The sequence below is a fragment of the Calypte anna genome, chromosome 10, assembly GCF_003957555.1.
Source record: "Calypte anna isolate BGI_N300 chromosome 10, bCalAnn1_v1.p, whole genome shotgun sequence".
NCBI classification, from domain to species: Eukaryota; Metazoa; Chordata; class Aves; order Apodiformes; family Trochilidae; genus Calypte; species Calypte anna.
Genome location: NC_044256.1, coordinates 5,895,067 through 5,921,857, shown reverse-complemented (window position 1 = coordinate 5,921,857; position 26,791 = coordinate 5,895,067). Strand labels below are relative to the sequence as shown.

Here is a 26,791-nt window from a genome sequence, read left to right as displayed (position 1 = left end):
TCATCCCGCTATTACCATGTTTCTCTTTACCATCAGAATCTTCCTTATGTCCATACATCCCACTTTTTCTTCCATAGCTTTTACACAACAGACTTTTAACATTTGAACTCTGCTATTATGCTCTCTTTTCCTCCTTTTACTGCACAATGTATTAACCTCATTTCCTCCAGTCCTCAACTGAGACCAATTTCCCAGACCTCTGACCATTTGCATTAATTTAATTTGGTCCAGATTTTTCACCAAAAGCTGAATGCTAAACTAGACAAAACTGAGACATTGCAAATGCCGACTATAGCCTATTATTTCCTGTGCTCTACTTGCTATATTCATCCTTACACATCCTGCAGTGATGACTTAGGGTTTTTTGCAACAGTACATGATTAATTTATCTTTTATTCAGCGTGACCCCAAATCCTTTCCTTCAAAACTACCCTCTTAAATCCTGCTCCTACGTGAAGACAGAATCAACATCATAGAGGCAAAACTTTTTATTGGAGAAAAGCAAAAAACCAAATCTCATTCCCAATCATATTTATAAAAATTAAGGAATAAACCAAACTCATTTCATAGGACATGGAAAAAGGATTTTATTTCCTCCCTTGGCCTCACACCCTAAACCACAAGCTTTTCATTTTGGGTTTTATTATTTCCTTCTCTAGCATTTATTGTAGAAAACCTATTCAGACAGTGTCAGATCAATTGTTTCAATTTTTATTCACTGCTATCTATTGTGAAACAACAAAGAAAGCTGACCCTGCAAGTACCCTAAACTGCAGTAGTGTCCCAGACTGAACACCCAGAATGATCACAACTACTTTGTCTTGATTTGAGATTTTCCCTGTGCCACAAAGGGGCAGCTGAACTCATTCTGATATTCAGCATTACATTTGTTACATAGAACAGGGATTACCATCCAGAGTAATAATGTCTCTTTCCACAGACTCCTTTTCCAGGCTAGGCATTCAACAATTATTGTTCCCCGTGCAGCCTTTTTGAAGGTTAATATGCAGCTAGAATTTTTCAAATCCACTGATGCAGAATTTATGTATTTCATGAAAAGATCACTAAAGAGAAGATATCATCATCCAAAAACAGCAAAGCTAAGCAAATCTGGAAAATATGTTAAATATTCAAACAGTGAAAGTAATAACTGTGGTATACTCCCCATCACTAGATAATTCTTAAAGTAAGACCATTTCTTTACTTGTACATTTTCCTATAGTCTGTTTTAATTCAAACAGGAATCAACCCATAAACCAACAACTAACCGTTCTCTCATCTGCCCCCCCCTCCAACCTCAAGCAAACATTTATCACCCACAGGCAATATACCATTTTCAGGGAATTTCTTCCCTCTACTCCGTAGTGTGGAAGTAATTAGGTAATTCATTGGATACTCATTTATTCAACTATTCCTAGCAAGTGAGTAATGACAGGCTTTCAAGATCTAAAACATTCCATGGCCAAACATGCTACCAGAAACATAGTACAGGTGCTTATGCATATTCCAGCTGGAGCAGGATGACAATTAATATGTCCCTTAGGAAATGTCTCTGAAAAGCAGTATCCACAACAGAGATAATCTTAACTCTCCAAGCACCTGGCACAGACAATTCTATTTATAGGGGTCTGAAGGAATAGAAAAATCTGTATTAGATGCAAAAGTAAGGAGGCTCTAGTGACAGCATTTTGCTTGATATTTCCAAGAACTACACTAATCAGAAAACATGAAACATCAATCTCTAGTGGAATGAAAAAGAATTCTTAACTCACCACAAATGGCTGAACCAATTTCCTCTTTCACTGCATTTTTCAGGGTATTTGCATTTTTTAAGATAAAAATCTAATCCTTCAGAATTTTCGTATGATAATTAGCACTCTGATAGGTACAATGTTCTATGTGAAATTATTATTCTGTGAGTTATGCATAAAGTTTTCTTGCCACACCTTAACTTTCTAGTTGCAGAGGACACATACTCCTTCAAGAGGAGAAGCAGCTGTCAGAATTGCCTGGAAGCAAGCCTAGAACAATTCCGATTTAGACTCAGAGGAATTAGATGGATTTGTGAGTTGCCTCTTTGGACAGTTGATTTTCCCAAGTAGGTCCCCCCTTGTTAAATATCAAAACCAGTATTTTATTGCAATGTTGATTTATGAAAAAATGCAAGATTTCATTATTGTAGCATTCCATTTTTATTACAGTTTAACAATCTTCAATTAATTGTATCATTATCTATTTAACTGTTTATCACCTTTTCCCTCCCTAATAACAAACACCTTTGACTTACACTTGGTCCCACAAAAGATACTCGTGCATTCGCAGTTAAAGGACTCTCAACTGTTTCTCTAAGAACAGGAAACTGATCAGCCAACTTCTCATTCAGGAAATAAATACAGAGAATGAAGACAGAGTGCAATCTGAAGTCAGCAGGAATCAGCTTTTCATGGAAATATGAACCTGTTCTGGCAGGTGGGTGGGACTAGATAATCTCCAGAGCTCACCTCCAGCCCCTAACATTTTGTGATTCTGATGAGCACAGCTGGAGATGGACCTCTGCCTCTCTGAGAAAAGGTTTCTCATTAGTGTTTGGACTTACACAAGAAAGTCACCTATATATCTTAAATTTGTAATAACATGTATAGAAGAATGTGACATAGTGGAATTCTTGCTTTTTACTTCATGAAATGCAAAGCATATTCAACTTAACAGATTTAACAATTTCATAAAATGATGATAGACTTGGATAAATATTACTGTCTGAGTAATCATACTGCTCAGATTTGGATTACTAGCACAGACATAAGATTACAGAAAGTAAGCAATGTGAACTAGTAATAATCTTCAAGACTGTAAAACTATGGTAACCACCATACCAAATACCCTCTTTCCTCCTACTAAAAGTTAACTTTATTTGAAACTACAACAAAAAAATAAAATTATTCAATTATCTGGCATCTTTTATAAAGGAAGTGTGTTCCAAAAAGAAGAAATGAAAAAACAAATTGAAATTTAGTAAAAACAGAAAATACAGTTGCATCTAAATTCAATGCTACCCAACTGTCAGTATCTATATCCATCATGTACTAAGATACCGCATAGGAAATAATTTTCTCATTTCAGAACCAGACCTTCTTTGCTGGTGAGCAGATTCAGATTGTGAAAGCTATTATTAATAATATCTCAGTGTTGTATTTCAGTATTTCCATTCTACATTTTAGTTTCTACCAACTGTACTTTGTGTTATTCTCAATGCCTATATGCCAGTGAGTTCACACAACATGAAAAACACTACTGAAACTTCAGTGCCTTAAGTTGCTGAGTCTTGCCTTTCCCTTCAGCCAACTTTATGTATACTCCAGCCTTGAAACTCTGCTCTCACATTTTTACCTCTTTCCCAGTATCCTTCTCCCTCACCAGTTTGCAAGTGACTGCTGAGGTAGGCAAGCAGCAGAGATTTCTTTGTGATTGGTGACTGAAGGCAAGGGAAGAAACACTGACAACAACGACTGTCTCTCAAATTTTATCAAAAAGAAAATGGCAAGCAGGTAATATTTAAGATAAATTACAAAAAATTAAATAAATAGTAGCACTGTATATATTTATATATAATAAATAAATAAATAAATGTGTAGCACTGCTACACATCACCCAATTCTTTTTTGCTGCAGAATGTACATAACGTACATTTTCTAGTGAGTGCCCTGTTTTTCTGAAAAGTGACTAAAAAAATGCACACTCTCTTTATCTGAAACTCTGCCCAAAAGCCTATGGAACACATTAAAATAGGAGCTGTAGTACAAAACTCAAGTATTTTTTAAAATCTGAATTTTTAATGGAAATATTTTTTAATATTTTTCATGCAAAAAAAGCTAGTTTAATTTTAGGATAAAATTCAGTGGGAATGTAATATACTGAAAAAGCAGATTGCCCTAAAAACTCATTTCCTTTGCTTTCCATCAAACTGCTGAGTGACAAGGCAGATGGTACTACACTGGAATAAGGCAAAAAAACTCCAAAACACCAAGAGTGATTTATCACTTTGATAAATCAACTATGGGAACAATCATTTAACAAAGCAATTTAAGAGTTGTTAGCATATGTAATCACATAACAGAAGCAAAGAAAATCTCTGGAACAAGAAAGAATCTAAAATGAAAAAATACAATGGTGAGAGCACCTACTGGTAATGGGAAAGGTGGCAGTCTGGGTCCTACAAACCCAAAGAACACTCACTGAAAACAGTCACCCTTCTGAAATTTTGCTCTTCAAAATGCAGTGAATACAAAGCAAATCTGGAATACTGCCAATTTACCCCAAAGGTAAGCAATATCCATCAAATTCCTTCATTCCAGGAAAAGTTATAACTGAATTTCTCTCTACTATCAGTTGCCTTTCAGAACCAGCTGCAGAAAAGTCATATTAGTGAAGCAGAGCCAGCTGTAATAGATGTAATAATACACATGTTCAGCATTAGCAGCAAATACTCAATGTAATTTCAGATCTGGAAGTACTACATGACTGACAGCAGCACGCATACAAAACCAGGCAATAAGGCGATTCCTGAAGAACTTTGCAGCCATATATACTGTGCATCTCTAAACTCATAGCAATGAAAAGGCAGTAAGACTCAGTAACCTTTGAAATGAGTTTTTCATGTAGCTTGTATATACTTTTTCATTATATCTGATGGGCAAAAAAACCAAAGCAAAAACCCAGAAAGTTTATTGGAAACTTCCTTTCAATATGTAACCACTTCCCACAAACTACTGTTTCGTAGAGGCTTGAAATGAAGCCCAGTTATCACAATCACACCAATGAACTTTATCATAAGCCCAGTAAGATCATACACATCAGGATTTGCTATTTAGGAAAAACATGGATGGCCTTGCTTAATCCGTCTCCTTTTACCTAACTATTGCAGGAGCTCCAACAATGCCCTTCATAAACCCCATTAAATACAGACTGAAATTCAAGTAAGCCAACATAAATAATGTCTGGACACCTTCACAACTCAACTCAATTAAAGACTTTGGTAAATATTTAATCATTCCCTTGTCCCTTCATATCATAGGATTGAACTGGGCTGTCAATTAAGTTACATGCATGAACATCAGACCAAGGAATTTAACATTCAATGTAGACACATGCCATACAGATGAAGCACTATTATGACAAAATATTCATTCTGTCTGATGTTATATAGAAAATTAGCCAGCTGAGCTGCTTACACGGAACTGAGAATCTGTACTTAAACCTAGTTTGCTCTAGAAGGAAACAAATCAATGCTTCTTGTCCCTACTTCCGTCTCCACGTAATTTACATTTTTACTTGTGTAATAATATAAATAAAATGTTACATGGCACAACCTCAGTCTTTCCTAAGAGTTCTAACCTGTGCAACAACATTGAACAGGCAATTCTCTTACAACACACTCATATTTTGCTGCGTCAATAGATTGTTTTCCTGTGAAAATAGAAGTTTCGTGGTATTTAAAGATCCTGAATCCTTTGCACTTTTTTGAGCTCAGTCAATATATAGTAACAGAAGTAAAATAAGTGTCAATTAGCAAAAAGAACACTGTAATCAGTAACCTTGAACACACAAATCTACAGTGCTTCATTTCTTACACTACTCCAATCTGAAAAGAGATAATGAGCAATAAAGCTTTTTCACCCATGAAATTAGTGTCTGTGTACCTCTTAACAGGGAATTCAAGGACAACAATCCATCTAACTCAAATTATAACTTCAGTTGCTCTAACTTGATATGTCTGAAAAATATTAGAAAATGTAGCTGCTTTAATACTAGGAAAACTGTCTTTGTTAACAAATAATCAATTCTGAACCATATGAGTCTCAAATACAGATTGAACTAAGTGGAGAAATGGCTTATGCTTCATAAGATAGATCCAAGGCATGAAACTACCATACACTATTTCTTATGGATCTAAACCATTTACTGTATTTTTAAGAAAGCAGTTGACAGTAGGTGAGCTGCTACTTAAAAAAAAAAAAACCTCAAAAATGTCTCTCTGATAGGTGTGGGTTTCCACATCTCTCACCAACCCAGGTGCCTATGTTAAACTTCATTCTGGAGATAACAGTGAGAGCTGTGAACGATGAAGGTTCCACAAATACCTGGACAAGCATGGAATAAAAGGATGGCAGTCACTCATAGAGGAAGCTTCTTTTCAGCCATAGAAGTTCACAATTGTATTCACTCATTGCCTAAGCTAGGAAAAAAAACATCCACAAGGAAAGAAAAAGTATGAGCAGACTATGCCTATAACACAAACATTACTTAAAAATTTGGAATACTTGTAAACTCAGCTATTCAGACTATAAAGCCCATATATAAAGCCCTGCTCTACTTTTTATGGTACCTAATATGATAAATATACTCTGAGCACAGATAATATTTTCAGTTCATGTCAGCAAACATGAAACAATTCCAGCATTTGAAAAACTGACAGGAAGCTGTGGAGTCTCCTCTTGAGACTTTGAAAACTTTCCTGAATGCATTACTGTCTGGCCTGCCCAAGGTTATCCTGCTTTGGCAGGGGGTTGGACTAGATGATCTCTAGAGGTTCCTTCCAACCCCTAACAATCTATGATTCTACGATTCTACACTGAGCTTCATCCAAATTTAAGCAGATTATGAAGTCCTTTAGGTATATCGTTTAGCAAAATAACTATTTTGCATTTGATCATATAGCAAATCTGAAGGAAGTCTGTTCTCATAACTCCTCACTTCACATAACATGCTAGTAGTCATGCTCTGTTTTGTCAAATGACAGCATGTTCCTCTAAATGGAAAAAAGATTTAAGCATATGGTAAGCTTTATCATCAGGAAACTCAGTAAGAATAAACTTCAATTCAAAGGAGAGGAAAGGAAAAATTCACTCAGAAGACTGCAAGAATCATAGAATCATAGAATCCTTGGGGTTGGAAGGGACCTCGAAAGATCATCTAGTCCAACCCCCCCTGCCAGAGCTAGGCCACCTAGAGCACTTCGCATAGGAATGTGTCCAGGCGGGTTTTGAATGTCTCCAGTGAAGGAGACTCCACGACCCCCCTGGGCAGCCTGTTCCAGGGCTCTGTCACCCTTACAGGAAAAAAATTTTTTCGAATATTCAACTTGAACCTCCTGTGCTCCAATTTACACCCATTACCCCTTGTCCTATCACTGGTCACCACTGAGAAAAGCCTAACTCCATCTCCCTGACACTCACCCCTTACATATTTGAAAACATTGATGAGGTCACCCCTCAGTCTCCTTTTCTCCAAACTAAAGAGACCCAGCTCCCTCAGCCTTTCCTCATAAGGGAGATGTTCCACTCCCTTAATCATCTTAGTAGCTCTGCGCTGGACTCTTTCAAGCACTTCCCTGTCCTTCTTGAACTGAGGGGCCCAGAACTGGACACAATACTCCAGGTGCGGCCTCACCAATGCAGAATAGAGGGGGAGGAGAACCTCTCTTGACCTACTAACCACACCCTTTCTAATGCACCCCAGGATGCCATTGGCCTTCTTGGCCACAAGGGCACATTGCTGGCTCATGGTCATCCTCTTGTCTACCAGGACCCCCAGGTCTCTTTCACCTACACTGCTCTCCAGCAGGTCAGCCCCCAACCTATACTGGGACATCGGGTTGTTCTTCCCCAAATGCAAAACTCTACACTTCCCCTTGTTGAATTTCATCATGTTTCTCTGCCCAACTCTCCAGCCTGTCTAAGTCTCTCTGAATGGCAGCACAGCCTTCTGGTGTGTCAACCACTCCTCCCAGCTTAGTGTCATCAGCAAACTTGCTGAGGGTACATTCTATATCCTCATCCAAGTCGTTGATGAAGATATTGAACAACACCGGTCCCAGTACCGACCCCTGAGGGACTCCACTCGTCACACACCTCCAACCAGATTCTGCCCCATTGACTACAACTCTCTGACTCCTTCCTTTCAACCAGTTCCTGATCCACCTCACTACACTTATAACTTATCTACAAGGATGCTGTGAGAGACGGTGTCAAATGCTTTACTGAAATCAAGATAAACCACATCTACTGCTCTTCCATCATCTATCCACCTAGTAATTTCCTCATAGAAGGCTATGAGGTTAGTCAAACATGATTTACCCTTGATAAAACCCTGCTGACTGCTCTTGATGACCCCCATGTCCTTGATATGCCTGGAAATAGTGACAAGAACAAGTTGTTCCATCACCTTTCCAGGGATGGAGGTAAGGCTGACCGGTCTATAGTTACCCGGGTCTTCCTTCTTGCCCTTCTTGTAGACTGGAGTGACATTTGCTATCCTCCAGTCCTCAGGCACCTCTCCTGTTACCCATGACTTACTGAAGTAATTTAAAATATCCTACTGGATCATTACTAAACCAAAGCAGCATGACTTTCTCCTCTTACATGCAAATATCAGACAGTAATAATACATTAGAAAATAATTCAATCTTCTGAACACCTAACTTCATCATGTCAACACCATCAAGAAGACAAGCTTTGCTTCAAGCATGTCTTTTGTAAGTTCAGGATATTCTGATCTTAGAAAGAGAGAATAATTTCCACAGAGGACACCTGTCAGGAAAATTCAGTCCTCATCCTTAAATGACCATTACAAGAAAAACTCAGTTCCTTAAAATTTCATCTATAAACCAACACATTCAGTTATGATTCTGTGTCAGAAATGTATGCTTACTTAGAGGTAATGCTGTTAAAAAAAAGGTACCTAATTCCTACTGGTGTCATCTTGGAAAAGACTTAGCTTGTTACCTGAAGTATAATCAGCAATGTAAGCCAGAGATGACCTGGTTCATAACTTTGTCTCTGTATGTTTGCTCACATCCGTATCTGTGTGTATAAACAAGAATTTCCCACCCTGCTGCAGTTTTGCTGTCTCCCATGACTAAAAGCCAACTTGCAAAGCAACGTCAGATGACTGACAGTCAAGAAAATAATTGGCTGCTGAGAACACTAAGGCTGTTCCATGCAATACAGTACTTTTAAATCTTCATCAGTTCGTGAGACTGAGAATTTTTCCAGTGAAGCTTCAGCTCTTTAATTAATTCAAGCCAACATGTAACATGTTTGTTCTTCTGTCCTCTTTCACAGTTTCCTTAGTTGTTCACAAACCCCGGCATCTTTGCCCATAAGCTTCTACTTTATGCATTAGAATCACTTCTCTCTAATTTGGTCAAAAGATAGGAACAAAATGAGCTCAACTGGCATCCTCAGAAAGTAAAAAAATATTAAGTTGCTTCCAAGCACAAGATAAGATAAAGTTACAAAGCATTACTTGCCCAAAATCTATTGGTTCTGGCAAACGATTTATTTCAAGTGACTTTTTTAGATATTTAAATAATGTGCCTTTTATGTTTCGCCCAAGAGATTTTTTCATGTTGGACCTTTTATGAATTTGAAATATAAAATTCTGCAAGATTCAATTAGTTGAAATAGAAGGCAGTCTGTATATAACTAAAATCAAACATTTTGCCATAGCTTCATGCTACACATTGTATTTTTCTTTTAGGAATATTACTTTAAGCAAAAAAGTTAGCATTATTCTTACAGTAGAAAGATATCTCTTCCTCTTCTGTTAAGTTCATAAGACAGAAGTCTGTACAAAATTTAAGTAGCAGAGGACAAATGTTTTCTAATATCCTTTTTACATTAAAATAATTTTCTCCAAAACTATTAAATATTAAAAGGAAACACCTGAGGAAAATTAAGTTGATGATAATGAAACTGTGTATCCGAGTACCCAGAGAAAAGCAAGGAACCCTATTTCATGGGCAGTTTACAAGCTATTAATTCAGGAAACTGCAGGCAATGCATCTTCTGGAGGAAGAGAGTAATCAGAGAATCACTCCATCATAAAACAAGGCAGAGGGACCAGACTTGGATGCCTACAAATCTTAATGGTAGTTTGTTCTGTCATTCTATTTTTAATGGAGATGTGCAGATAAGACTACAGGTACAGTAGCTTCTAAATAGAACTCTAAATCTACCAATTCATTGTCCTTGAAATGGGTTGAGTCCTCAAACCTTATTACAGTGAAACAGCTGAGCATTTCTGTCCATTTTACTGCTACATATAATCTTGTGCTGAAATGTCAATATTCAAATAATTACAGTGCTTAGCACTTATCTCACAGATCACATTCAGTCAGCTTTGGCAATCAATGCTTCTATCTATTATGTACATATGTGTGATCATAGATACTGCAGTGGTAATTCTTGTGTTCCCATTAAAACGTTTAGGTAGGCTTTCAGGCTCTGGAAGGAAGAGGCAGACATTGATTTACAAAGAAGCATAAAGTGATAATTCACATCAGAGCAGAAATGTTAAAAACAAGAGACAAAAAAAAAAAAAAAAAAAAAAATCAAAAATTTTCAAAGCAACTGTAAGACAATAACAACTCTATATCATGCAAGGCATGATCCCACCACAATTTAGCATACACAAGACTGGCAGCCACTCTTTTTTTTCCTTGTCCTGTTTGACTGACTGGGAATGAGTTCAGACAGGCAATGCATGCACGATTGTTCTGCTCACCATGCATCTCCCATATCTGCTGCCGACAAAAAACAGAATGTGTGGAAATATGAGGTTTTACCCACCCTCAATAAAGAGGAGTGCAAAGGCTTCATAATAGATGTATACAAAAGGATGTAAAATCTTAACTATGGTATTCTACACTTTCTCTCCTTTTGGGTCCCCAAACAATGAGTACTTTTGGTAATAAAACATGTGTTCCCTTAAAATTACATTGCAGTTGTTAATTGCAATTAAAGAAGGTGAGGTTTATCATTGTCAGTTGTTTACCTAGCAAGCAGTAATCTTTTTTTCTTAAGGGCTTAGAAGGATGCTTTTTCTAAATTCACAGCCAGGAACACAGAGCTTTCAAAGCAAATGTTGAACTGAAACTGAGAAAGATTAAGGAAACTTTCTTAAAAAGTTATTTTCCAAATTTCTAAGTGAAAAATTCTGAGCATAAAAAATCAAAGTTGCCCTCAGACTATACTCAAAGGAACTCTTGTTTTTAAATCAGTCTTTTGCTAGTGCAAGCAGACATCATCAATTCCTTCTTTAAATTACTGAGATACATTTTAAATTATATTTTGTGCTTCTATTCTTATTGCTTTATAGGATAGAAACCTTACCCTGACTTCCAGCATATGTCACTTCTACTCATTTCATATGCTGACAATGTCCTCAAAGATAAACAGTTCTTTTCTCTCTCATTAAAGTTTACTCTACTGACATATTTACAGCAAGCAACCATATGCTCCCTCAATCTTTATTTTTACAGGATCAGCAAGTCAGCTTTTTCTGTATGACAGGTTTGTGGGTTTGCATCTGTCATACTTTGAAGAATGTGTTTCTGAGAAGTTATTTTCTTGCATTACCTTCTTATAGCACATTTCACTGAAACTGCAACACGGATTACAGTCCTGAATTTAGAATTCTGAGTAGCAATTAATTTATTTATTAACAGAAAAGTCATGTTATGCTTCTTTTCCACTTAGTGAATTCCTGCTACTCAGCAGAGTTTTGCTTCCCTAGTCTTCTTTATAATTCTCATCAAAACCTGGAGCAGCACTCTATTCATTTTGAGTCCATTATCAAATTGTTTCACTTTCTACCTGACTCTTACTACCTAGCAGTATTTTTATTTTTTCATAAATATCACAAAGCTGAAGTACATTTAGATATTTATTTTATAACTTTTACAGGATTTCTTCTTACTATTAACTCTAAAATATAGCTTCCAATATCAATATAATTTAGCATTTTCAGGCCTCGCACTATAGCCTTAATTCCCAAGATCTTTATTACATTGAATGTCACTAATTTACTGCATTATATTATATTAACTTTATTAAAATACATACTTTGAAACTGAGAGACAGAGATGTTGATTTAAGTTTTTTGATCATCAAATTAAACCTAAAATAAATCCATATCTGTCTCTCAGGCTAGCACACTTTTCTCTGACCAGTTTTCATGGATTCCCTACTGTTTACCAAACCAGTGTAACCAACGCACTCTGACAAAAACTAAGTGAAGTAATGACTTGGGCAATTACACTGGGATATAACCCATGAATACCATTTGTTAATATTTGCTCTCAATATTTTATTAGGGTAGATATAAAACACTATGCTACAGGATTAAACTTCTTATAATACTGCAATACTGTCTATGGTCATGTTTCCAGCATTATCCCAAAGGAATACTTTTACTGTTGTCACCCAAAGTAATTCCCACCTAAAATACTGCTAATATTTTGAGAAATCATGAAATACTTCATTCTGCTAATACTTTGTCCACCATGACACCACTAAACAACACCAACCACCACCTCTGATTCTAGCTTCCTGGAACAGTAACATGAAAGATATCTATTTTATACCTTCCAGCATCAGCCAGATCCAATTATAACTTCTGCTTACTTAAAAAAACCTCTAACAAAATAGCTACCTATATAAAAACACATTGTGTAAAATGAAACCATTTTCATGCACAGAAGCACTAAATTCTGTTGAAGATACTTTTTTTAATGTTAATTCTTCTCACACACACCTTTAGGGTCAGCCTCACAACATTACACTCCTGCAGAGGGTTCAGTTTCAGCGTTTCTCCCAGGTTACTGCAGCCTGATGTTTGATGCTGCATTTCACAGCAAACACAGACACCATCGCTGTCAAATTTAATCTGTGGAAGAAAAAAAAAAAACAAACTCAAGAGAAAGCATAAAGTCACAGAAATACAGTTCCTAAAAATTATGTTTACACTTATCTTGACAGCAATGACTACTAAATGCAAAATTAAAATCTCTATGTGGTACTCCCTGAAGCAGAATATCTTCCATTGGCTAACATAAGCTATAAAACCAGGTAAAATACAGGTAGAGGATACAATACCAAAGAAGAATGTTATCTTTTATACCACTTTATTAAAAAACAAAATTGCTTTACAGGGCCAGATGACACCAGTGTAACTCAATGAAATAAACATCATGTTATACTCAGTGGAGAAAGACAAAAAGTAGGAAAAATTCAGAAAACACAAAAAGTACTCATGATCACAAACATAACATACTTAAACATAAAAGGAAAAATAATCACTAAAAACTCATGACATACTTTAGAAAAGAGAAGAGAGTATGAAGAAAAAGTGGAGGAAAGTACATGTCATCTCATATGTATTTCTAATTTGAATAAGGTTTGCTGGTTACATTCCTATGTTCAGTTGGTCTTTAATACAGTAAATATTCAATGTTTTTTACATTTTTTTAAAGCACTGCACATTCTATTCTCCAATGGCTTGCATTAAAGCATTCCTTGCTAAGAATAATGAATCCTGATCATTCTCAAAAAATAAAGATATGAGTGATTCTAAAATAATACCACTTAGCTCAATGAAAACATTATCCTGATTCTGACTTCCTCATTAAACAAAACAATGCTTCCATCCAACAAAAAAAATTTTAACCCAAAATTAAACTTAGTACATGTTTTTACCTAGCCTGTTCATACCAACTGTCATTGCTTTCATTTTTCTCAATTGGGTATTTCTATGCTTTCTTCAATCCCATTTTGCAGGCTATTTCAAGGAAGAACAATGGGATACAATACTTCTCCAGGCCACTAGATGTAATTCAATCAGAGTTTATATTGAGAAAAGTGATTAGTATCACATGGGAATATCCTGAGTTGTGAACTTAAAAATACCAGATCTGAGGTTTCTACACGTCAATAATCAGCAGTGAGAATGACATTTATAAGAAACTTTGATGGCTTGTCATGAGAAGAATGAAAGAGTCAATGTACCATTCAGGAATGATTATGCCTGTATTCCTCCAAGCATAGAGGGAAGCACATCAGCTGGGTGGGATCCAAATCACCCCTATACTTAGCATTTTCAAAAAGACAAGCACAAATCTGCAAAAAAATTTCCTAATGCAAATATTCATTTACTAATTTTAATTCAAATTCTCTATAGGATGTTGCCATTTTTCTGAACAGAGATACCAGCATTTCTTGTAAAATTATCTTGCACTGGCCTTAAAGTTAGAATAATTTCAAGAGCATAATTTCTTCCTGCTTAAGACATGGAAGAATGTTTAAATTATAAATAATGTTTTCCTATCCACATATTGAAATATATGTATTTTTCAGTGCCACCCCTACTAGACCTATCTAATACTCTCTGCTTAGATGCTGGTGACCAGAACAGCAGATGGAAGAGCAGAACTAAGAGTCCAGAAAACAAAAATAAAACTTCACCAGATGAGAGGCAGATGAGTGAATGCTTGCCATAAAACAGTGAGAAAGGCATGCTCAGGGCATAATGCTGTCTCTGTGGGTTTCAGCTCCTGGGACTCCAGATTGCCCTCTAGCCAGCATAATTTGTACGAAGGCTTTCAAAAAATCCAGATATGTAAATTATACCATTTCTTACTCAAAGGCAGTAGTAGAAATAATTACCTATGGCAACTCAGAGACTGGTCATAGCCTAAGCCACACATAGTTTAGACCCTCTGTAATAATTGTGTTATTTTTAATTAGCATACAATTTGATACAAAAAGCTGCTTTAACAATTTCTGACAGTAGTGTGGGTTTGACAGTAGTGTGGGTTTTGTTGTTTTATTTGGGGGTTTGGCTTTTTTTTTCAATTCCTGTATTCTTTTAAAAAGTGTAAGATACAAGTAAAATCCAGCTACATGGTTTATGATCAGATAACCTCAGCACTTCAAATCAATGGAAAATAGGAAGCACCAAGTGCCACTTGGTGAGTTCTTGCTCCCGCACCACTTTGAAAATGGTGTGAACTGTTAGATAAATGCTGAAGAGGAAGTCTGAAACCTACACTTTGAATTTAGAGCTGTGTCAAATTCAGCAGCCAGAACACTACAGTTGCTATATCAGCACTAGGCATAGAGCAAATCAATAAAAACTTCAGCCACTAAAACCTTTTTATAATGAGGAAAATGAACTTCAGATAAAGCTATTTGCTGCAAGATCACTTATTCTCAGATTCATGCTGCCCTTGTTCAGTGAACGATAGTCACTGACTCACGATGGGATGTATTTGACATTTCTAATATGAAATACAGATCTCAAGTGTACTTTTATCTCACATAATGAACAGGTCCCACAGAAATAAGGATAAAAAGAGAATTACTTTCTTGGCCAAGATTCTTTTTCTATGAGAGATTCTCAATGCACACTCTAAAAGATGTTCTGTAACTCTGTACTGCCCAGTAACTCTTTTTATTAAATTCTTAAAGAAAATTGTTTACAGGATCAAGAATTCATACAGCTATTCTCTGACCTAAACATTGCCAAACCTCACTTTTGTGGGAGTGGTTTATTTTATTCCCAATCAGACGTGAGATGTCACCGTGTGGCTTCACAAGTACAGAGAGCAGCACAAAGAATAAAGCCACAACGTGACAGGGAGAAGGGAGCTGGGATGATGTATTCCAGCTGCAGGGCTGGTGTTTGCCAGCCTCAGACAAAAGTACATCAGCAGTACCTCCAAACCTGTGTTTTCTCCTCTCTTTTGTTAAATATTTTGTTGATTGGCAGAGCTCAAAAATAAAGCACCATTCCCTTAATCCCCTGCACATGCTCCCCAGTATCAGTTTCCATACACATACTTGCATTCCACTTTGTGATTCTTACTCATGCTAGTAAGCATAGTCATTAATCACAATATAGTTTGTGTACTTCCATATTTGTAACAGTTGCACAGTGCAACCTCATCCACAGGGTGCTTAAGATTTTGAACATCAGCCTGAGCTGCCTCCATGCATAAATTGTCTTTTAAGTTTGTTTGTCTTGTCAAAAAATAAGTACTGCTACCCCAGAAGTGATAAAAAAATATTAAAATCTCACTTTTATGTAGCAGAGGATCAAAAAAGTAAAGGATCCTCCAACAAAGAACACAGAAAACTTCAGACTTATTAAAAATACATATATGCACACAAAGTACCCTATGCTACAATAAAATAAGAAAAGTGTGTGCAGACCAGGCTTTTTTACCTGTTTCCATTCAAACTCAGTCTAGATATTGCAGGTGTCTTAACAAAGGATAAATTACTTCTGAGTAACAGCACAATCTCCCTAAAAAGTGTTACTTCGTACTCAACTCTTTCCCTATTACAAATGTTGAACTTCTAGTAAAAGTAGTAATATATTTTACTTTTTCCTCTAAATCAATATTCAGGCATTTTTATTGGGAACATAAAAACAGCATGACAAAGTTTCAAAAGAAAAAAATTAAAAAATAAGAAAAGGTTGAAAACAAGTGAGTGAATTTCAACAGGGCCTCGTTTATGGGAAGGAGCACTTGTCATTTACAGCAGCTTATTCAAAGAGAAAAAGAAGGAAAAGTAAGGAATAAATTTCAGTGGCAGGAAAATATCAAAAAAACCCCAAAACAACTGAGTAAGAACAACAAAAAAAAAGACATTTTCTTGGAATTGTAAAAATATTTTTCATTATGCACAGAATTTAACATAGCTACAGCACAAAGAAAGCTCAGTTATGGAACTGGGCTATGCCATTCATCTCTCCATGAACTTTCACTTGCTTTGCCTATTCCAGTTAAAAATAATTAAGACAAAAAGGCATCTTCCTTTTATGTTACTATAAAACCACAGGATTATTTCTGCTGTATGACTGCAAAATAAATCATAAGAATTCCTTCTATACAGAGATAGACACTATCGCTACTTTTCTGAATAGTAAGTGGCTGTAAATTTGATTAAAATGAGAACTTTTATTTTTAAATGAATAAGCAACTTTAAGACAGGTACACCCAGTAAAGAAAAAGAAATAAAACAGCACTAAAAAAATTCTTTGTTGTGCAGTAAGAGAATATAAACTTGAATATGCAAATCGAGAATATTGAAAATTATTTTGAGAATAAAATTTCTAAGAAAAGTTGTTTCTTATACAGACATTAATGAACAGCTTGAGAATGTAACTGCTCTCTACACGTCCAACTCTTACTGACTTACTGCAGTATTCTTGAGGTTTTTGGCTGCAGGATCTACAGCTAATAATGGAAAAAATCCAATTAAATTTTTATAACAAGCCATTAAAGCTACCGTTTGGTTTTTTCTATGAGCATTGTATGTTGCTAAGCTGCAGGATAAACAGTACAAATACTAAATTGACAAATTAAACATTCAAAATGCTAACATATGGTGAGCACATTTTCATATTCACACAAAAATATGTATTACAGAATCTGCAATAAATCCCCAGTGTTTAAAGCAAAGTAAGACCCTTGTCTCTAATTTTTCTTCTTTCAACAACATGAAAAAACTACATGTGAAACACTTCTGAATTTAAACTCCACGAAGCAGCAGATATCACTTTTGAAGCCATATGTACAGCATGAGTTTGACAGAAATATTACAAGTAAAACAGCATTTAGTTTGAATTTTAGTTGTATACTGTACCATGCCTGGAAACTTTCTAGCATGTTTTTGTCTAGTATTGTTAACATAGGATGTTAATTATATCTTAAACCACACATTTACAAAAGCTGGAGTTTGACTCCTAGAGAGCTTCATCTCCATAAAGTAAATTTATATCCTAGAAAGCAATGAAAGCCTTTAGAGCTCACTGATAATGCATATGCAGCCACATAGTGCAGGACCGCACATATCTACAACACTAGAGTGAGCCATCTAAGTTCAGAACAAGTTAAGAAACAGCCTTTTTTCCTTTTTTGAGTGAAAACCAGTAATGAAATAATTATGTTCAACATAATACATAAGCAAATTCTGAGTCAAACCTTGTACTTAATCATAAAGCAGTATTGCTCACCACTGTGCATCTCCCCCAGTGGGTGTTCTACAAGAACAGAATTCCAAGATTTCATACCTATGAGCACTTCAACATAGCAATATAATGTATTCATGCGTAAGTCAATCAACGCAATGTGGTATTAAGGAAAATCCTACAAGTAAGGCCTGGGCAGAAAAAAACTTTTTTTTCATAACAATTTAAATAAACAATCACTATGGAATTAAATTGCCTTCATCTAGTGTAAAACACAGTAGCAAAGCTACTTAGTATTTCATCATGCTCTGAAAATTGAGATTAACGGTTTGAACATTTGTCTTATCTTTTGCCTGCTCTGTGTTTTGTTGTCTAGAGGAAAATTTGCACATTCCATCTGTAGCAGAAAAAAAGCCTGAAAGCTCAAGTAAGTGTTGCCTTTTAATTTACTAGCCAAGTATACTGTCCTTTGGAAAAAATGCAAAATACTGTTTGCAAGATTATTGATTAAATGACAATATTCCAATATCCTGAAGAAACAAGCAAAGGCTTCCTTTAAATTCTGGCACAAGAGAACAAATGAGGAAACCACTGCCTCAGGAATCTCCTACATGTGCTCTTGCCATACCTCTTAATCACAAAATGCCTACCAAAAGGCAAAGTCTGATTCCACCTGCAAAGCCTCTGCCTGCCCAGTGAAAGCATTTATTTCATACCACACCCTTCCCTCAATATTAGAACAAGACAACAGAAGACAAGACAAAGGAGGGAAGAAGGGGGGATAATCAAGTGTGTCCAAAAGAGGACTACAAAGCTGGTGGAGGGTCTAGAGAACAAGTATGACAGGGAGCAGCTGAAGAAACAGCAGTTGTTTATCTTGGAAAAAGGAGGCTGAGGTTCATTGCTCTCTACAACTACCTGAAAGGAGTCTGTAGCAAATCCTCCCTTCCTCTCTGGTCAGCAACCTGGTTCTCTAGCTGGTTTTATGAAGCCTTTACCCCAATCACACTTGGAAGTTGCAAACACTGGTAAAAGCTTAGGAGAATACCTGAGGTTTTCCAGACTACCTAACTGATGGAGCTGCAGACACACTCCTCTGAAACAGGATGGATGACAGGAAAACAGGCTTAAAAGCTGACTAAACAAGGTGAAGACATGTGACATGCCACACTAAAATGCTTTCCGGTTCTGTACTTTCCATGTGCCTTTCAAAATATTTGCTGACACATTTTATGTTATTTCAACTTCGTTTCATTAAAGATACCATGTATAAACAAAAGCCTGAAGAGTTTTACTGGAAAAAACCCTTAGATATCAAAGGAGAAAAACAATGGCTTAATACAAGAGGTGTGCTAGCATTTTGCAGTCATCTGTTGGCATTAGAGAGAAAAACTCTATCATTCAAGTCAACGCCTCGGGATACGTATGTGTGCACACTCCTAAGAAATCCTCTGAGTGCATGCTCATATAGCTTACACTGTTTGATTGGTCTACTTTGCTGGACAGCCAGATCATACTAAAAGGAGCACTCATACATACCCATAAGCATCATCCACTCCATTTGACAATCTTATAATTCAATGTCAGTTGTTTCCTGAATGTATTAGTTGTAGGAAATAAATTTTTTTGTCATTTACTTTAAATTAGAGGTTAAAGATGTGTGTAGTTCTGCAGACATCTTCATGACTTATATAAAAAATATGTTAAAGAGTTCAACGTACGTGTACTTTTTTCTTGAGATAAAACAAAGATGAGGCATTCTGTGCCTTTTAATAATTCAGAGCATGTCACATCTCTGATAATGATACTTTTAACGGTTCTGATAATTTTTATTATTCTGTTTATTTAACATAAGTAACAAATCTGCTTTGGAAAGAAATTTTAAAAAACAACGAATTTATATAGACAAATAACATATAAACATACACATACTAAAACATTACTACTATCATCAGTACATCTGTGAAATACACCATCTGTATAAGGAGCTGTTATCTGTATAATAAGCTGAAATCCTGACACTGCTGACATCAAATGGTAATCCCTGCACTGCTTTGATGCTATTCAGTGTAACCATCATTTGTACCATGACACTAGGAAGCAAGACTTTCTAATACTCAACCTACTTTTTGAAGTGGCAAACACTGTAAACACATTACCATTTTAACTCTCAGACTTATCCCTACATGATTTTTCATGTTCCAAGGCTCTACTAAACACATACTGTTTATCCCATACTGAAAACCAAAGGAGTATGTGTATACAAACCAGACAAATGAAGAATAAAACCCATCACCCTGTATAACAGACTTGTTTTACATTACTCACCAACTGACATCCTTCCAGGGACTTTACCAGCTGAGCATTCTGACAAGAGAGAATGGAACCAGCCAAGTTCAACATTACACACACTGCAGACAACAGCATGAAAAAGGTTATCTGGAAAAAAAAGCAAAGAGCCTATTATTATTCACTGCAAGAGGCAAACGAAAAAAAATAGCATTTAGACGTGCAAGAACTTCCAGCTTGTCACACAATTACAGCAATGGTAACATTTCATACATTTTAAAGAAAATAATTATTTAATATGAAACATCCTGAGTGTCAAACTGCAGGAGAAAGCTAAAACAAAGCTATACTTGACTGTCACCTGTTTTTTTCCAGCCCTTTCATAATTATCCATTTATCTCCCACTTTTATCTCACATACTGAAAATTTAATGTTTTGTGAATAAGCATTCACTTGCAAAATTTGAAAAAGGTATTTCTATAGTCAAAAGTAGTCTTGAAAAAATTCAAATCCCTTTTGATATAGATATGGGTTTCTTAAAGAGGAAAAGTATTTCTCTATCTTGTACAATGACTTTGTAAAAGTTGGGGGGAAAAAGGTGAATTAAAAACTGTATATATATATATTTAAACAATAACTACAATTTAAGCGTCATCCTCCACAACAACTAAACATTATGTTTGTTACTCCTTTCTTCTCAAAATATCTTAAAACAATCATTAACTTAATCGCATCAAGTTAACCATATTTTTATTTCTTTAAGCATAAAAAAACCCTAGACCAATGTGAGAAGATGGAGTTCTCAATAGTCAAGGAAACAGAAAGACACAAGCAGCAAAAGGCCAAGAATAAACCTGTGCTCAATATGTGGCCACCTTAAATACTCAATGTTCATGTTACCATATAACAGTCACACTCTGATTTAATTATCTGAAATTAGCAGGAAATTCTGTTGCATCTTTTTTTCCTATGCACTCCCATAGTTTACATTATTTCCAGTCACTGTTCTCACCAGGTATTATCTCTTGTCAATTCATATGGTATAAATATTTTTGGCAACTTAAAATCCAAAAGTTTTTTTTTTCAATTGAAGAAAAAAAAAAAAAGGTTGGAGTTCACTTGTTCATCATCTCTCCCTGTGCTGCTGGTGCTCCTGCATTGTGTTTTCTTAGTGGAGAAGAACATCATTCATCAAGACAGGGCACTTCACTCTGCTGTCCTGAGTGGGCCCAGCCTGGCTAAGCTCAGATGGCAGAGAACTGGACTCTTGAACTCAGCACTGTGGGTTTAGACTTCATGTCGAGTGCCAGTAAATCTGCTGCAGTCATTGGCTAAACACAAAACAAACAATGCCTCTTCCAGAGATGTACAGTGAAAACTTATGAGATGTAACTATGTAAGCATCTTCATGCATCTGACTGTATTAACTATTTGCAAAAAGTATAAAGAGCTTTTGCACAAGATTATATAAATCTAGAGCTCCTTGAGATTTCTGCAGGTTGAGCTTTGAGAGCTTGCGCTCAGCAAGCCTCGGAAGTTTTTGGCAATGTGTTGACTCTCACTGTACTGCTTCATATGGGCAAACACCCATTTGCTGACTAAAGCACACGTATCACACTTTTCTGTCACAAAGCCCCTTAAGGTGTTTGAATAAAAAGTTCCAAGGATGAATATGTTATTCCAGAGTAAGCCATCTTCTCCAGAAGTAGTTTGCCCTTTCACTTTGAACTGAATGTCAAAATACAACACAACCTTGCATCAAAAAAACCTGCACAAAAGCTAATTCACTGAAAACTCTAGCTGTAAGCAATTGTATCAAATTTGTAGCATCCCCACATTTCAGTGCCTGGCACCAAGGGGTAGCATGCACCTTTATGGCTGCTATATGAAAGAAAATAGGCATATGTGTAAAGCAATATTAAATACTGCATATGAATAAATCAGGAGCCCATTAAAAAGGAAAAGTACACATTAAATATGGTTTGAAGAATGGCTTACTACTACAAAGAGGAAGAAGTCTCTATATGCAAAGTAGTTAAGGTCATAGAATCATAGAATGGCTTGGGCTGGAAAAGATCAAAGATTACCTAGTTCCAACCCCCCTGCTGGGACACCTTCCACTAGAGCAGGTTGCTCCAAGGCCCATCCAACCTGGCCTTGAACACTGCCAGGGACTGGGCATCCACAACTCTTCTGTGCTCCTCCAGAAGTCCTATTTGGTCTTCCAAAATTTATGTAAACATTGTGCCTGATGAAACCATATTTGTTAAAGGAAGTTTTTATTTAATTCCTCACACTTCAATTTTGGAGATAGATACAAAACAGGATTTTCTTTTCATTGCTAGCATTTTAATCACTACTTCCCCTAAAGGTTTTCAGTGGTTTGATAGTCAAGACACTAACACCTAGCTAACGTTACCTTCTATGCTCAGCACTACTATGTACCGTACTTTCATAAAGATCAGGAATTGACATGTTAGGCTTGCTTTGGAAAACCTGGCAATCCTCTGTACTTGTAATATCATGCATATGTATTCTTTCCTGTTGATTCCTGTCCTGTAGCTCTCTGAAAGGTGATAAAGTCATCCCTTTTTTTCAAATTTCACAAGCTTTCTGAGACACTGTAGTTTGACATTAGATACTATCGACTTTTTCTAACCACATTAAATATGTATGCATATATTTATTTTGGTTTTAAAAATATGCATTTTAATACACACAATTATGATTTGTGAAGAAGCAAGAATAGCCAGTGGCTAATGTACTCTGTAATATACTGCATAAGTAGGTTAAAAACTTGCAGCATGGCATTTTGCTCACAAAGCTTTGGCTTACATTGTCTATCCATAGTAACATTTATCATAATATATTCTACAGAATCTATAATTTCCCTGACAGACGTGCAGAAAGACATGCAGAAGTAAAACTGAGAATTCATGAGCACCAAGAACTAAGAAGCTATGAAATCATTGATTGTGCCACTACTGTTAGTGCAAGACTATCTGGGGTACAGAAACAACCCATCTGTTGGACCAAGCAGATGGTGCATTTAGTATAAGGATTGCTGACTTTTCTGTCTAGTCAGCTTCTCCACAATTAACACACATGCTTATTCTTTCTCCACAATGCAGCTCACCTCATTTCACCAAAGGATAAATAACATCTTATGGCTAATAGTACACTCACGGGAAACTTGCACAAGTAGCTGAAGCACTGGACATTCACACCTTACCTTAATTCAGACTAACATCTTTTCTTGCCTATTCCCTTAAATAATCACCCCCCTAATAATAAAATGTATGATGCCATTTTAAGATCTGTTATACTGAGTAACAGATAATGGCGTATATATAAATATTATATACACACACACACACATTCTCTTCCAATAATCCAATCAAAAGCTTTGCAGAAACTCCAATATTTATCAACATATAATCCTAAGAATACAGGATTACTTCTCAATAAAGAAACTAATATTAATTACACTGTTGCTGTTATTACAATAATGTCAATTGTTACTACGATTATTTTTCATCTGAATGATTTTTTATATTTATATTTCAATAGATCAGATATAATTGTTTATGGTATTCACAAATCTTTCATGGAGTTCCAAATGAATACACTTAAATACTGCCTGCTCAAAATTCATTTAATTACACATTATAGAATAGATACCTCACACATAATTTTAAAATGAGCCCAATTAAAAAACTTGTTACACAGAAATGGCAATCAAACTAACATTGCCAACAAATGGTTTGCAAGCCCACATGAAACAACAAAATTTACCTTCCTATTATTTGCCTCTTAATTGATATAGCTTTATTTCATGATTCAATTACACCACTTAAAAATAATTTCTCAATGCTTGCCAGGAAGAGACTGATAATAAAAAGAAATGGCATTCAAGATCTGCTTATTCAGCATTCCATGTCCTTTTCCCTGAATTAAAATAGATGCTTGAACAAAAATGTTCTCTAGGTCTAAAGTAGTGTTCAATAATAAACAGGTGGAAAAAATTCCCTGCTGTATGGCACAGGCTGAAGATTTTAATGCTTTTATGTTAAGAATTGTAAGTCATACTGGTTTATCCTAAAATAAAAATCACTGTTCAATTCCAGTCATTATTAAATTAAATTACATTTTTTGTCCAGCTAAAGGTCTTTTGACAAGGTCTAATGAGATTATAACTTTTTAAGAATGCTGAAATCTTGGTATAAATATTATATTAAATTATTTTATTAAAATACGTGGAACTAATTCTAATTTCAAAGCTAAATATTTCAGTTGAAAAATTCTAAAATAAAACTCTGTATACATGAGTTTACTGACCATGTTACACTCCTATTAACTTTTTTTCCTTCAAACAGATCTTGTAATTTAGATAATTAGTAAATGCTTGGTTCTATCTTAATTTCTGTATTTTGTATAAAAAAACTTTTGTGGAAAAGCCTATCTAGAACTTCAAAAATTATGTTACACAAGTTTATAATGCTACTGATTTTAATTTACAAGAAGAAAAAAAGTCACACCTCTCTTGTACACTGTTTCATTCATTATCAGACTAGCAATCCAAGATTCTTTTACCAAGAATCAGCAAGCCATATCCCCAGAATAATTATGTGAAAGCTGTTGAGAAGAGCACAGGGCACTGTGTATTTCTAATAGGATTTGCATCTCAAAGAACAATGAAGTAGTAGTTTCGTTTCCTCCTGTATTATTGTGTAGTAAATAACAACGACAGTAATAAATGTAGTGATTTTGTAATGCTCTCCAGGCTGTCTACAGGAGGACAGAGTGACTGACAAAGGGAAAGATCTATTTATACCCAAATAAATCTCCTCCAATATCTCATAATGGGAATATTCCATTCAATACCTTCCTGATTAAGGCAATTTGCATAGATTAAAATTCTGATGGCCACACAGACTAGTTCCTCCTGTGTTATCAGGCTCAAGGACTGTAACACAGAAGTGAACTTGGCATTGTCATATTTAACATAAAACAGTATGTGGTTATTTCTATAACGCTGTATTACAGTAGTATCAATTTACAGTTTATTTTTATTTGGGGGAGAAGTGTACTAGGGGTCTCATTTAGTAATAAAGCCCTTTTTCTCTCAGCTCAGAAACATTAAGCACAAAGTTGTCAAAACTAGCTAACTGCAGCAGCCAACAATTTTCTGCTATTTCAATTCTAATAGACTTTTCTAAATAGACTTCCAATGTCTATACCTTTCTGAAGTGCGTTAAAAGCAACAAAGAGTAATCCTAGAAAGCTTGGTAATGAAAGCATTTTCCCCCTGAATGTAAACAAAAGCTACTCTTCAGAATCTTGCAGATCATGGAATACTTGAGCTGTAATTTAAGAATGAAACACTGGATAACTTTCAGTCCCATATGAAAATGAACTGCCTAGTCCAAACAGATAATTTGATGAGTTGCTCTGCTGATTCTATCATCTCCCTACCGTTCCTTTAAAAGAAACAGCCAGCTAAATCACTAATTAGAAATTAGTATTATTTTTTTTAAATGTGTGAGTAGTCTAACAACTTGAAAGCCAATTTATATGACTGATTTTATAACTCCATAGCAAATGCATTAATACAGTCCCCTTCATACACACAATATATTACTTTTTGTGAGTGTCGCATTGCTGGAAGGATTCATCTTCATCTCCATGGACATGTCAGTGAAATGCTACTCCATATAAATTAACCTTCCATGACATCTGCAGCAGAATACCCCCAGGAAATAAAAGCTCATTTTGTCCTGCTGACAAGGACAGGCACCAAAAGGCTACACAAGCAGCCCTTCCTGGCAGTGGCATAATTAGAGACAGGCATTTTATAAAGTTCAGATACACAGATATTTTGCATCTGTCTTTCCCAAAACAATGATGGCCATTAACTACTTACGTGCAATTATTCTTATTAATGCATAATTATGTGGTCTCTCTGGAAGCTTACACAGCGGAATGCTTTTACTTTCATCATTAAGAAAGGCTTCTGTCAGGTAAGCAAGGTCAGAAGCCCTGACCGCTAAATTATATCAACAGAACAGGACCATTTTCAGCACCCAACTGAATGGAGTCTATTTCTGTTTGCTTCACTCTAGACCTCTGCAGCTTTTCTACCCAAAGATTTTTGCAAACTCAACTAAATACTGCAGTATATGAGAAAAAAAAAACAATGTTGAACCATAACCATAATTTTTCTCAATCTGTGATCTGGGTAAGCCTGCTAAGTAATTTTAAATTGTCAATTTAAAATCTATTGTGATTATGCCTTATACACTGCATATAAACAGTGTTCAAAAGAAGCTTCAGTCTGGAGAAATTCTGTAGGAAATGAATCACCACAGTTTTTGCTTCTAGATTATGTTGTATACAATCACTTTCATTGTGGCACTCTACAAGGCAGAAGTGTCATTAACTATTAGAAATGTGAAAAAGATAAGACAAGTAGTTGGGTTTGCAGATATTTTGTTTAATGTATGTATTTACAGTTTTAAAACATATTTACTCTGTCACTCTCAAACCTCACACCTGGCTTCTTTTGACTTTGGACAATTTTACATCAACTATTAGGGCCCAAAGTAATGATATTTCTTTTTTGTAATCTGAAAACAGAGAAATAAATTGTGATATTTCTCATCATCTCCACACAACTGGTAAAACACAA

The 26,791-nt window shown here is 35.6% G+C and overlaps 1 protein-coding gene across 4 annotated transcripts in view; it reads right to left on the bottom strand.

The window, feature by feature from the left end:
• Positions 1 to 26,791, bottom strand: part of FAM189A1 (family with sequence similarity 189 member A1) — a 97,705-nt gene that overhangs the window by 28,342 nt on the left and 42,572 nt on the right. For all 4 annotated transcript variants that reach the window (XM_030457175.1, XM_030457172.1, XM_030457173.1 and 1 more), the window contains exons 3-4: positions 20,143 to 20,253; positions 12,595 to 12,726 (exon numbers count right to left, since the gene is read on the bottom strand). In XM_030457175.1, coding sequence (XP_030313035.1) covers positions 12,595 to 12,726; positions 20,143 to 20,253 — 243 coding nt within the window. The remainder of the gene's footprint in view (positions 1 to 12,594; positions 12,727 to 20,142; positions 20,254 to 26,791) is intronic.